At 40.0% G+C, this 12666-nt stretch overlaps 1 protein-coding gene across 1 annotated transcript; it reads left to right on the forward strand.

The window, feature by feature from the left end:
* Window positions 1-3861: 3861 nt before the first annotated feature.
* On the forward strand, window positions 3862-10986 carry cdx4 (caudal type homeobox 4). The gene is made up of 3 exons (XM_067996681.1): window positions 3862-4288; window positions 9407-9552; window positions 10786-10986. The coding sequence occupies exons 1-3, from the start codon at window positions 3862-3864 to the stop codon at window positions 10984-10986; spliced, it is 774 nt and encodes a 257-aa protein (XP_067852782.1).
* Window positions 10987-12666: the final 1680 nt, after the last annotated feature.

A 12666-nucleotide genomic window follows, 5' to 3' on the forward strand; every position in this document is an offset into this window, starting at 1 on the left:
CGAACTGGTCACAGATGCTCATCAATCTGCGGACCGACAGCCGATCCAAGCTAAAGACAGCGACATCATCCATGTATAGGGAGGCCTTGACCTGAGTGCCTCCGCTGCCTGGGATCGTCACCCCTCTTATGCCCGCATCCCTCCTGATGGACTCGGCAAAGGGTTCGATGCAGCACATGAACAAGACGGAGGAGAGAGGACAGCCCTGCCTGACTCCAGATTTGACCAGGAAGCTTTCTGATTCCCACCCGTTGATTGAAACTGCGCTACTGATGTTTGTGTAGAGCAGTTGGATCCAATTGCGGATTCCCTCCCCAAACCCCATTTTGGAGAGCACGTCCATCATGTACATGTGGGATATTCTGTCAAAGGCCTTCTCCTGGTCCAGGCTGATCAGGCAGGTATTCACCCCCCTATCCTGTACGTAGGCGATCATATCCCTGAGTAGCGCCAGGCTATCAGAGATCTTCCTGCCGGGCACGGCGCAGGTCTGATCGGGGTGAATTACTACTTCCAGGGCTGACTTGACCCGATTGGCGATGACATTGGACAGAATTTTGTAGTCCACGTTAAGTAGTGAGATGGGTCGCCAATTTTTGATTTCTTCCCTCTCCCCCTTCCGCTGTAGATGAGGGTGATGATGCCTTTCCGCATGGAGTCTGACATGCTGCCTGCCAGACGCATACCCCCGTACACTTCCAGCAGGTCTGGGCCTATCCAGTCCCACAGAGCCGAGTACAACTCCACCGGTAAGCCGTCACTTCCGGGAGTCCTACTCTTCTCAAAGGAATGGACAGCCTTTGTCAGTTCGTCCAGAGTTAGCGGTTGATTCAGACTCTCCCGCTTGCTGTCATCTAGAACCTCCATGATAGACGACAAGAAGGACTGGGAGGCCGCGAGCCGTCCTCTTCCTTCAGGCTGCTGATCACAGAGCTCTCTCTGTGCACCTTTTGGAAGAAGAAATGCAAGCAAGTCTCGTCCTGCTCCACGGAGCGGACTCTGGACCGGAAAACGATCTTGGAGGCCTCGGAGGCAAAGAGCGAGGCTTGCTGGTCCTTTACCTCTCTGAGTTCCTCCCTGACATCGATCCCCATCGACTGCAGCAGGAGAAGATTCTGCATGCTTTTCTGGAGTCGGGATGTTTTCCTCTGCCTCTCTCTCGCCTTGTGAACACCTTTGAGGATGAAGAACCTCTTGATGTTCGCCTTGATGGCTTCCCACCAGTGCATTGGGGAGTCAAAGAGGGGCTTTACGGTTCTCCAACCTTTGTAATCTCTCTTCAGTTCCTCAATGTTTCCCGGGGTCAACAGTTTCACGTTCAGCTTCCATGTCCCCCTGCCCACTCTCTGATCATCCTGTAGGTGACAGTCGGCTAGGAGGAGGCAGTGGTCATCAAAATATTCTGATTTGTCTTTCTTGGATACCTCAATTGTAGACTTCTTCCCTCAACCCTCAATCTCTAAACACTCTTCCTAACTCCCTTGTAAGTCAAACAGATCTATTGATATCACCATAACCTTAAGTATACACATGTATCAATGCATTTATATCAAATTCCTTTGTCCAATACTTTAATAAAGCATTAATCAGTTCACAATAATACATTTGTAAGTTACAGCGCAATCCCAACCCATATCCAATCACATCCAGTTGTCCATTGTCTCCAGGATAACGTTTGCAGTACTCTGTTGTTGTTTATTTTCACATATTATAGACTGCTCTCTGTCCAAGCTTTGAATCACCAGGAGGCCACTTTTGTACCTATCTAAAGACTATACTCTAGGCCCTAACCTTAAAAATCAGTGTTAGTCCCCCAGTGTTGTACTTGATTTAGTATAATTCCGTTTATGAGTGTTAGTTTAGGGTAAGACCTCTCTTTGGATATATGTATCAGTTAGACAAAATTTGGATAAGTTTGTACTCCAACTATAATTTGTTATATTTTTATTATTTAATACTTTTATTATTGTATTGGCCTAACCAATTTGTAAAAAGGAGTCAAATACACACCTTTGAAGCAGATTGCAAGAGTCAAAAAACAATCAGAGAGAAACAGAAATATTTAGTCTCTATTAACGAGTTGTAAGCACACAACGTGGATACTGACCACTGCCATGTATTTTCACATTTCATTCAAAACTTTAGTGGAATATTTTCTTCTCGGGCTATGTATTATATTGACAATTTGCATCATTGGAAAGCGAGTTCCATATGGAGTATGACTCCAGTGCAGTGTCAATCGGCGTTTAAGAAGTGGTCAGGGGCCTGTCTAATGGACCCGCTGGGCACTTTATAAACCGAAGTATAGGGTTTTTTTTAATTATGTGGATTTTTCGACCTGTACGCTCAAGATTTACCAGCTAAGAGTCGAGCTCTGGGTGTGTTTGTAAGCATGCGTACACAGAACGTTCTCCTGCACCCAGGGTACAATTCGTAGACAAGGGCTGTCCGCAATAGGGTTTGGTGATCTGCAGATCCTACTTCTACTTAGACGGGTAGTACAGTCTTACTGCAGCCTTAGATTCATAACATAGGCAGTACTAAATCTAGATAAATCGTTTTCCATGGAGTGTGGCTTGTAACAGCGCAGTTACCAGGATAGAAAAAGCATATTTATTCAGATTGAAAGTGAAACACTGATCACATACACACATGCCCTTTGAGCTGGAATGGACTTAACAAGTGGCAGTATAACTGTGAAGGACTTTCAACTGTAATGTTCATCTTGAGTGAAGAAACCGCTTCATGATACTTTGCACCTCTTTGCACCGTAAATAGTTGTGTCAGATGCGGTTGTCCGCTAATCTGCATAACAACCTTTAGTGGAGACCATCTCTTTCCTCGGTTCTTACATGTTAAAGTCAAAAGAAACGTAGTTTACACATTGCTAAAAAATTTTAAATTTAAAAAGAGGGCCGTTTAGGGAAAACGCAAAATAGTATATTTAATAACTTCTAGGAGGTCATCGCATGCCAGTTTGCGTTTGTGCTTTTCGAGGTAGTTTTAGATCGGTGTTATACTGTTATATACCCCATTTAACCAGGTAAGCACTGAGTTTATTCTTAAGCAGCTTCCTGAGATCAGAGGTTACATTTGGTCAGCATCCAGACATTGAATAGCACCGTGTAATAATTTCTATTTACCAAAAGCATGGTTCAATTTAGAGATTTTACCTTTTCAAAGTTTCAAAATGTAAAAGTAAAGTATTTCGGAATTCGCCAGGAGGCCCTTAGCCTCTATTGACCATTCAATTTCTGGTTCAATTTCCCCAAATCCTGAATCAGCCAACAGATCGTCTATCAAATCATCTCAGACAAGCACACGAATTGTGCTTGGCTGAAAGTGAACCCGGTATATCTTGGCCCCTGGAGTTAATCTTTAAATAAAAATCGTTTTTGACGGCGAATTGTCGTTAAAACATGCAACCTATTTGATTGTCTTTATATTAACGTTAACTTGATTATTTCGAGGTCAGATTTAAAGCCCTTAAATCTACCAAATAAAGTATTCCAAACCAGTGATTGGTGTAATGATGTGTGACTTGTTTTGAAATTAAACTTTGCACTGGATTATGACTGTTGAGATGCGCCCTATGGATATATCTGGCTAAAAGGAAGTGCCACAGAGCAGAAAGGTGGGGTTTTACCAGATCACCATCAGTCCTTATTTGAATGCAAATCGATGGCCAGGCGATGCAATGACGTCGCGGCGCCTTTGGTATACTGTTAGTAGCAGGGTCCTGTAAACAATGGTTAATCATGTGCGATAGGGGCAGTTCAGCATGAACCTCGCCAGACTAATGCCAGTCCGAGTAGACAGCCGCATCTGGCTGCAGCATGCGCGCAAACCCTAACCCTAGCCATGTATGTGGGCTATATATTGGATAAAGAAGTAAGCATGTACCCAGGGCCCGTTAGACGACCAAGCATCAATTTATCCACACAGAACTTCGTTTCTCCGCCACAGTATTCGGAGTACGCGGGATATCATGTGCCTAATATGGAAAATCACCCCCAAACCTCGGTGTCCTGGACCTCTCCGTATGGTCCACCAAGGGAGGACTGGAGTTCTTATGGGCCCGGTCCATCGAACACAGTGCCAGTCCAGATAAGTAACTCTTCTCCAGGGCAGGTTTCTTACAGTTCTCCTGACTATAACGCCATGAACCCCTCAGCTTCAGGAATCCTTCCCCCTTTAGATACTATCTCAGTGGGGCAAACGTCGCCCAACAATCAAAGGCGCAATCCTTATGAATGGATGAAGAAAACAGCACAGATCTCTGCTGCAGGTAAGTACTCTCCAACACTTCAAAAACGTACAGGTTAAGTACATTCAGAGCACAAGTAAAACAATTGCATATTAAATATTAGGAGCAACAAGGAGGACAATGCAATGTTAGACAATGAACTAATGATTGGTAACCGATTATTAATAGTTTTCAACTATTATATTTATCTAAAAATATCGATACAAGCACCAATTTTGTCTTTACAGAAATATATTACTCCTTCCTGGCTTTCTGTAGTTGAATCTGTGATTAAAGGAAGATGGTGGTTAATGTTCTGAGTAAAATTCTACGTTGTCATTATTTACACAAAGGAAAGTCCTTTTTTTGAAAACGTTTATAGAAATATATTTTTGTGTCTCAACCAGGCTGAGGATATTGCTGGATCGAGTCTGAAACACTCGAGTTGATTGTCGTCCAGTCTGTTACATGTTTACTGTTAGTTTTTTTTGTTTCACTACAGTGAAATCCCGTTTATCGGCTGTTTGCTAAACCCCGATCTCGAATCAAAGTCTGGAACTTGGGGAAGTCTTTTTCACGAAGTAGGAAATAATCTGCCACGAAATTGTTTTTTTTTTGCAAATCTAATTTTAAGTAATTGTATTTCTGGCAATTCAGTTCAGATTTTATTAGCGTCTATTTACGAATATATAAAGTCATTGGCAAATACAGAGCCTGTAAAAAGCTACCTGGACTGATGGAACCGTATCCAACATCAACCTCCACCTTACCTAACTATTGCAGGGTACTAAATCGGGACAGGCCCGGTGTTCTATTGAATTGGATTGAATGGAAAAACTAATGCCAGCGATACCTACCCCCTAATGTGTTAAAGTAAGAACATGAAAGGCCGGGCCAAGCCCTTCGTGTGTCTCCTCACAGTGTGACTGCACGAAACACCTTCCACATGCTGGCCAGCCGCTCTGCGTGTGAAAGGATACTTTACGTTTTGAAAGGTCGAACAGTTCAAGAGTATTGCTGGCTACGCATTTGCTCTAATAATCTCAGGACTGTTGAGGAGCTGTCAAGAAGTTCTAAAGGTTCAGCGGATCAAGGATGTCCAAGAAATGCTGAACATTACTGTGCGAGAACTACCTTTATCCCCACACCTTTTTACTTCAGACAGAATTGGTTCGTCTAATTTTAGTCAAGTAGAAACAAATGCAGGTGGTTCTGCCTTACAGTCATTTGAGATATTAAAGCTTAAATTCGACCATCCTACATTTTGCTCACAAACTCTACTTCAGCCGTGGATGTTACAGAATTATTCATTACATTTGAAACTGTTTGAAATCAAACGTCATGATTTGAAGCCAGTTCAGAAGTCATTATTGTCCAATCGGTGGTATCAACCAAAATTATTCCCGGTTATATTCACTGAGGGGTTTCAGGGCTGATGCGCTTCTGCAAACAGAACTGGGAAAATGATTGGATCTGATCAGAACCGTTGTAATCTTATCCCCGTTTCCATCGGTTAAAATGCCAGTGACAACAAAGTAATTTATTAAAGCGCTTTGGCGTTCTGTCATTTAAAACGATTGCATTTTTTTCAATCTCTAATCAACCAGTAAATCGACACAATTCCTCAGATTCCATCTCTAGAAGCGCATTGAAATCTAGTGTCAAATATAAAGGATCAGATTGACAGTGAAGAGGTTTTAGGGCCGGGAAGTGAATTGTGAGGTGTCAGCTCCAGGCATCTTGGTTTTTGAAGGCCGCGGGTGAATGCGGGAAATAATCCCTCTAGCGCCTATTTTAAGGTTACATAGAGGTTACATAGCGTGTGAACAAACCTTGGGCCACTCTTCGCAAGCTCCCAACGTTAGTAGTACATAGCGTGTTGGTTTCCACCTTGTTCCTGTTGTCAGTGTGATGTGAATACTCCTCCAGGACTCGGCATTTCAGCCCAATATATTTATGTAGATAAATAAATCTCTTCGCCATTTTCAGCGAGTGAAAGTCTTTTTTTTAAACATTTCTAGCCAGTGTAACAAAATCAAACTTTCTTTTGATTTTTAGTTACAGAATGATTCAACCGAGACCCTAGTCCCAGATTCCAGTGATAGAATCCCATGCAAATTGCAGGAGGTGGGAATGGAGCCAGGCGCCGGTCTCGGTTGTAATGCTAATTTGCCATCCTGTAAACTAGCTGTGAGGTCCCGTTTCTTCAGTCACTACATTGTTATTTGTCATATTCAGGCGGCATGCCCTTTCAACACTTTTCTCGCTTTGATATGCGCCCTGTTACGCTTCCTAACTCCTCATTATCTGGGAACATGGACGCTTTATATTACCGGAAAGGGTGACGATTTTCACAATAAATAATGAATCTTGTCCTTGTAGCATTGTCTGGCTCGCAATGTCCCCTGAATTTTATTACAAAGGTGAATAATGTGAGTGCGGATGGCCGCGTTATAAACCGAGGTCATATTTACATAGGCTTCGTGTAACCTGTTGAATTTTAACCCTTGCCACTCCGCAAGCCAGGTCATTTTTTGTTCAAATGCAAATATGTTTTATCCGTGACCTGTGTGTGCAAGAAAAGTATAAATGAAACTTATTTCTGATTTGGATGAACGAGGCTCGAATTGGAAATGTATTTTACTAACTATAAATGATTTCGTGAGTAACTAAACCATGTACAACCAACACATCAGCAATATTAAAAGAAATAAAACTGCAACTAAAAAAGATATAACAGATTATGTTGGAAATACACAGCAGGTCCATCAGCATCTGAAAAGTGATATGGTGTGACCTGGGCGATCATTGTCAAGTAAAAAAGAATAGAAGTTAATTTTCTAAATTGTCTTTGCAAATCGTTGATGTAGCAATGATGGTCTATTTGGAATCAGAGCGATGATCAACACTGACTCATTAGAGAAACATAAATATTGTTGGTCCAGGACTTGACGTTATAGTTTAGAGAAACAGATATGGTTTAATGGATGGAAGCCATTCAAGAGCCAAAATATAACAGATTCAAGAATAAATCGTTGAACATGAATAAACTGAAATATTTTCTGGATTCTAAACTAATTTCAAATGGTTTAAGTATAGTTTGTATACTTTATAAGTAAATGCATCGAATGTTATTTTGAGGAGGCAATGCCTGTCTCAATAGACCGCAACTTCATCAATCTGAAGACGATTCATTCAAACACTACACTTTTGGCGCTTATTTGGTTATCGTCTATTGAATAAAATATTTTATTGAAAAATTGCTTCCTACATTGTGCTTGTAATTGTTAAAAATGTGTAAATCAAAAGATGGTCCATGACAAAATATTGTGTTTTTAAGGTGATTAATATTAGTGCTAATTAAAGCGGAACAGTTAGGTGCATCCGCCACCATCACTGTGCTGTAATATAAAATCAAACTTGAACACCAGGTCATATATAACATTTCCCTACCAAAATGCTTGGTTCCCTAATTTTCTCTACGTGCTTTTGGGCCCAGGAGCCTGGAGAAGTTCAGGTAGAAGATCGTTTACATTTTCGATGTTTTTAACAAAACAAAAAAGATGCTTTTAAGATGAAAGTACAAGCCGCCACTTGTTTATGTGAAGCAAATCAAACAGATTGGCCTGTGATCCAGCTACCAGAAAGCCACCCTTTTGTAAAATTGACTTGTAGTTCTTTGTGTGGAGTGTGTTCGCTTTTATCATATGAATGCCGTGTTGTTAACTTTGTCCAAGTGGGTGTGTGCTTCATAGAGCAGTCTGGCCCCATCTATCAATTACTGGGATTAGATTAACGAGCTGCAAATATTTACAAGAATCAAACTAATCAACAATCGGTACATTTTTTTTCATTTTCCGGCTGTATTCAGATTGAAATTTTAGATACTGTACATGACAATTTAACCTATAAGATATTGTGGCGTGGAAATACATGGATTCGCTTTACTTGCTCCTTTTTTATTTAACGATATATGTAGACGGATCCAATCTTGTCTTTCATTTGGATTTCAGTGACTTCACCCCACTTGGTTTCCTTTTCCAGTGATACAATAATTGCTGTAGCATTTTTGTAACTCAAGTTTCTACTTTTAAATCGGCAGTTTGAGCACCGGGGCAATTAGGAATTAGCTTGAGCAGAGATGTTTTATTGTAGATGTTTTATTGTAGATGGATTCTCTCGCTGGGAGAGACGCTGAAGAAGGCTGTGTGCCGAAATCGACACTTCGTTGAAGTGTCACTTTGCACACTTAACTACATTTTGTTTTGAGAATTTACTTATCTGGGATACAATTCTGGTGGGAAGGTAAATATTTATCGAAATACAGGCATACGTAACAGAAACACGCTGAATTTGGATTGCTGCATTGAGAAGTTTGTAAACCAGTAAAGAATGAGAGAAATGAAGAATTCAGTGATTAGAAATGAATTCTAATCATTTCATATTGTACAATGAATATAAATATCCCCTTTAACTCCACCGTAGTTGATTCAGACTGTTCTATTAGTAGAAAAGTATAGGAAATCGATACCTCTTAAAGTTCACTTGACAGTTTGTATTTTGTGGGCTGTTTTGTAAATCTGTTCGTTTCATTTAGAAGTACAGATACTGGGACGCAATCATTTGAAAACTTTGAATACTCTGTGTTAACAAATTTCAAACCGTACTTGTTAAGTAGAGCATTCTACCTTACTAGATATCTCCAACTGATTAAACACAATTTAGGAAACGCAACAATCGCAACAATCGAAATTATATTTATTTTAAAATATTTTTCACACGCAGAGCATCTTAATGTTGACTGAAATTATACCCATCGGTAACGATGCTAATCAGTTGATCAACTTCACGAATAACTATCAAAGGTGCGAAATCCAGTTTTACTGGACCCCTATCTATTTAATGATTTCTGGTCAAAAACGTGTAAACCGAGTATTAAGCAAGCAAAAAACAAAATTAACTTACGATCTCTAGAATGGATTCTCCGGAATACTAGAATAGCATTGATGCATGTAACAGGTGAATGGTCGAGAATTATTGCAGAAATTTAAACCGAAAATGATGTGTTCAGATAATATAGATTCCGTTGTTCAATAAAAGGAACATCCCAATTTTCAGATTCGAGTTTATTGCTTTAAATTCCTCATTGTCGTTTTTCAGGTAAAACACGGACAAAAGACAAATACAGAGTAGTTTATACAGATCACCAGAGGCTGGAGCTGGAGAAGGAATTTCACTACAACAGGTACATTACTATCAAGAGAAAATCCGAACTGGCAACCATCCTAGGACTCTCAGAAAGACAGGTTCGTTACCACTAAAGTATTGGGTACAGAAATCTGCAGTGTTGTTGGAAGATCTTTATAGATGCAGTCTCCATCCCTCTCTCCATCCTTCTCCCCAGGCTGTAGTTGCTTTCTGTTAAATTATTCTAATTTTCAATATTAATTTCCCCCTAAAGTCTCAACTTACTCACTTCAAGATTCTCATATTATTGCCTCTCAAACCTTAACACGTCTTTTCTCAGATGCTCAGGCACCTGCTGTGTATTTCCATCGTTTTCTGATTTTATTTCTGAAAATGCAATATTGCATGAGTTTCTTTAAAAAATAAGGAAGAACCACATGGTTTCACTAAGAATCACAGAGAAAACGTGTTCTTTTCTATTTCTGAGTTCTTCAATATTTTTATAAAACTGTAAAACGCCTTCTGATTAAATCCTTCAGCTAGTTTCACTCTTGTGACATACGCTACTAAATGACAGTCACTTCACCGCTAGGAAGAAATAATTTTTCCATTAGCTTGTGTGAGGTTATTTGTGCATGTCAGCAAATGATTACTTGGGAACTTTATTAATTATTTACAAGATGTGCCGCTATGAAGCTCATATATGACTCTTTACACCCGAAAACCTAATCAAACTAATCAACAATCAGTACTTTTAACAGGACGAAACAAGGTGCTTTAAAAATAAGGGGGATGAGGGGGGGGGGGGGGGGCGGGTAGAGAGCTGGTGAAGATGACCGAAGACTTCAAGAGGTAGATTTTGTGGACACGTTAAAAGATGGGGAGAAATGTGATTTGGGAAGAAATTTCAGATGCCGGGGCCCTGATAATGAGGGCCGTGTTTCTTAAATGAAAACAGAAAATGTACAGCACGTCACTCACCATCTGTAAAAAGAACAGGCAAGGTAATGTTACTGGTTTTACACCCTAAATATTAATTCCTCCTTTCGAATGCTGACTGAGCGGTGTGATTTCCAGCATTCATTAATTTTATTTCAGAATACCAGCATTTGCAGTTGTTTCTCTTTTTATTTGAAGGCTGCAGATCAGTTGATAACAGAACTATATATAACAGTCCCTACACTGCAAAAAGTAATTCATGGTGTGAAGTGCTTTGAAACATTCCAGAGTGTGATAAAGGTGCTAAATAAATGCAAGGATTTTTTTCTCGTATAAAAATTTCTTGCAAGTTACCCTACTTATTTTCCATCTTTGGGGATACGTTTTACAGCTATAATTCCATTTCCACTTAGGTGAAAATCTGGTTTCAGAATCGAAGGGCCAAGGAACGGAAGATGACCAAGAAACAGTTGGCTCAGTCTGATGGCTGTCTGGCTCCCCACGGCCCGGGTCCAGGGAGTCCTGTGGAGATGGCAGGGCAGATGCTGCTTGGGGGCCATATCTCTGGGGCCCCGCCTGTGGGGAATATGGCCCAAGTAACTGTCACACTCTAACCAGTGCACAACAGCAAGGACTTCAGAACTTCTGAGGATGACCCAGCCGCATGCCCAGGATTATGTACAGAGAGCACTCCATTTAAGAAAAAAAGGCGCTTTACATTTTCGGAAGATGTGAATTTTACGGATATCAGGGGAGCGAGTCGCAATTTATAAAGTCATGTGATCACAAGCGGACGTTTTATCTACAGATCAAACTTTGACTTGAGCATTAAAGTTATTTGAAAGATTTTTTTTAAAAGAGTCTTGATAACATTCCTGGCCATATTGCGTTAATAATTTCCTTTTTTCATTATAAGTTTGGATACGTAAAAGTAAAACCAATACACATTTTAAAAACTTTACAAAAACTTTACAAGTACTTTACTAAGGAGATGAAAAGTCGTCTCTAAACATGAACGGACAGCAGAGTGTATTGTTTCGCCTGTTGTATTATTAAATGCGGGGGTCATACTCTGTAAACTATGCGATTGAATGCAGTCAAAATACACGAGTTGTCTGGTGTGTGTTCAGCACATTAGTCTCCGTCCCCAATTGATGTGCCTCATTTTTATCTAGAAATGTATAAACCTGCAAAAAAAAAGTTTTCTGACATCTTAAGGTACAATTCTTTATCTGACTTGTTAATAAAAAGGTGTTTTGGGTACATTTCCGTCTGCCTTTGCATTCGAGTACCAGCGAGTAAATTTTCATGGATTTGGTCAATTTGGAGTTTTTAAACTTGACAAATTTTAAATGCAATGCATATCTCCAAAATGTAGAATATCTATCTAATACAGGTTGTTGGGCTATTGGTTTGGAAGGCCACCAGTTGGTGCCCCTATAGTTTGGATCTCCAACATTGGCAAATGTAATGTAAGGATAAGGGGTCCGTGCGTTATTGCACACACAAGTTACCAGGTTCGAAGAGTTGAGCTGAATTACGTTTGCATAGAGCAGAGGGTGCAAAGATCAGGGAGAAGGAAAGCACAATTAATAAAATACTGCAGTGAGAAAGAATTAGTGAGCGTATCTGCTAAAAGAAAATATCCTCATGGACTACCTTGAGTTTGGTTCAGAAGTCTCAATAAAACAAATCTACTCAACTCAACTTTTGATTAAAAAAATAATTTAAGGAAATAAAAACATAATTACAATTTGGAGAAGTGTTAGCATCTATTGCTTTCACAGCAAGCAAATCACCAAAATATTTTATGTTGCATTTACATTCAGACTGGTAGCTACCATTTGTGGCTGCAGTCTCTGTTCCAACCAGACAGTTTCCCTATTTACACTGCCTGGCTAGAGCTCCCATTTCTATAGCCCAAGAGAGAATTTAGTGCATTTGTGGTTACAGGCATATTCACAGCTCCCCTCCCAGCAATTAAATTTAAATGTTTAAACAGTGCAGGTGGCAGTGCCCGCATTTTCTAAACATTTGAAGTAATTGCAAGTAGATTTTAAAAGTGTTCAGACGGTCTAAGGACCCCCTAGGCACGTCTCACATATTTTTCAAACCTAAGAACCCACTTTGCATTGACATTAAAGTTGCAATGTTAATGCACTCTTATTTACGAGGTTCTCCTTTCAGTAAGTTTGAAATGATTTATTTTAAACACAACCTGAGCCTTATGGCCTGAGACATCTGTCAAAGAATGGGGTATAATTGTTATTGTTGACAATGTGTATAAGTCAGCC

The sequence above is a fragment of the Heptranchias perlo genome, chromosome 15, assembly GCF_035084215.1.
Source record: "Heptranchias perlo isolate sHepPer1 chromosome 15, sHepPer1.hap1, whole genome shotgun sequence".
Lineage (NCBI taxonomy): Eukaryota > Metazoa > Chordata > Chondrichthyes > Hexanchiformes > Hexanchidae > Heptranchias > Heptranchias perlo.

What these genes read in the sequence shown, in the direction of transcription:
- cdx4 (XM_067996681.1), top strand. Translation starts at nt 3,862, where the DNA reads ATGTATGTGGGCTATATATTGGATAAAGAAGTAAGCATGTACCCAGGG. An exon ending in AGCACAGATCTCTGCTGCAG is followed by an intron (nt 4,289 to 9,406) that starts GTAAGTACTCTC and finishes GTCGTTTTTCAG; the next exon opens with GTAAAACACGGACAAAAGAC. An exon ending in TAGGACTCTCAGAAAGACAG is followed by an intron (nt 9,553 to 10,785) that starts GTTCGTTACCAC and finishes ATTTCCACTTAG; the next exon opens with GTGAAAATCTGGTTTCAGAA.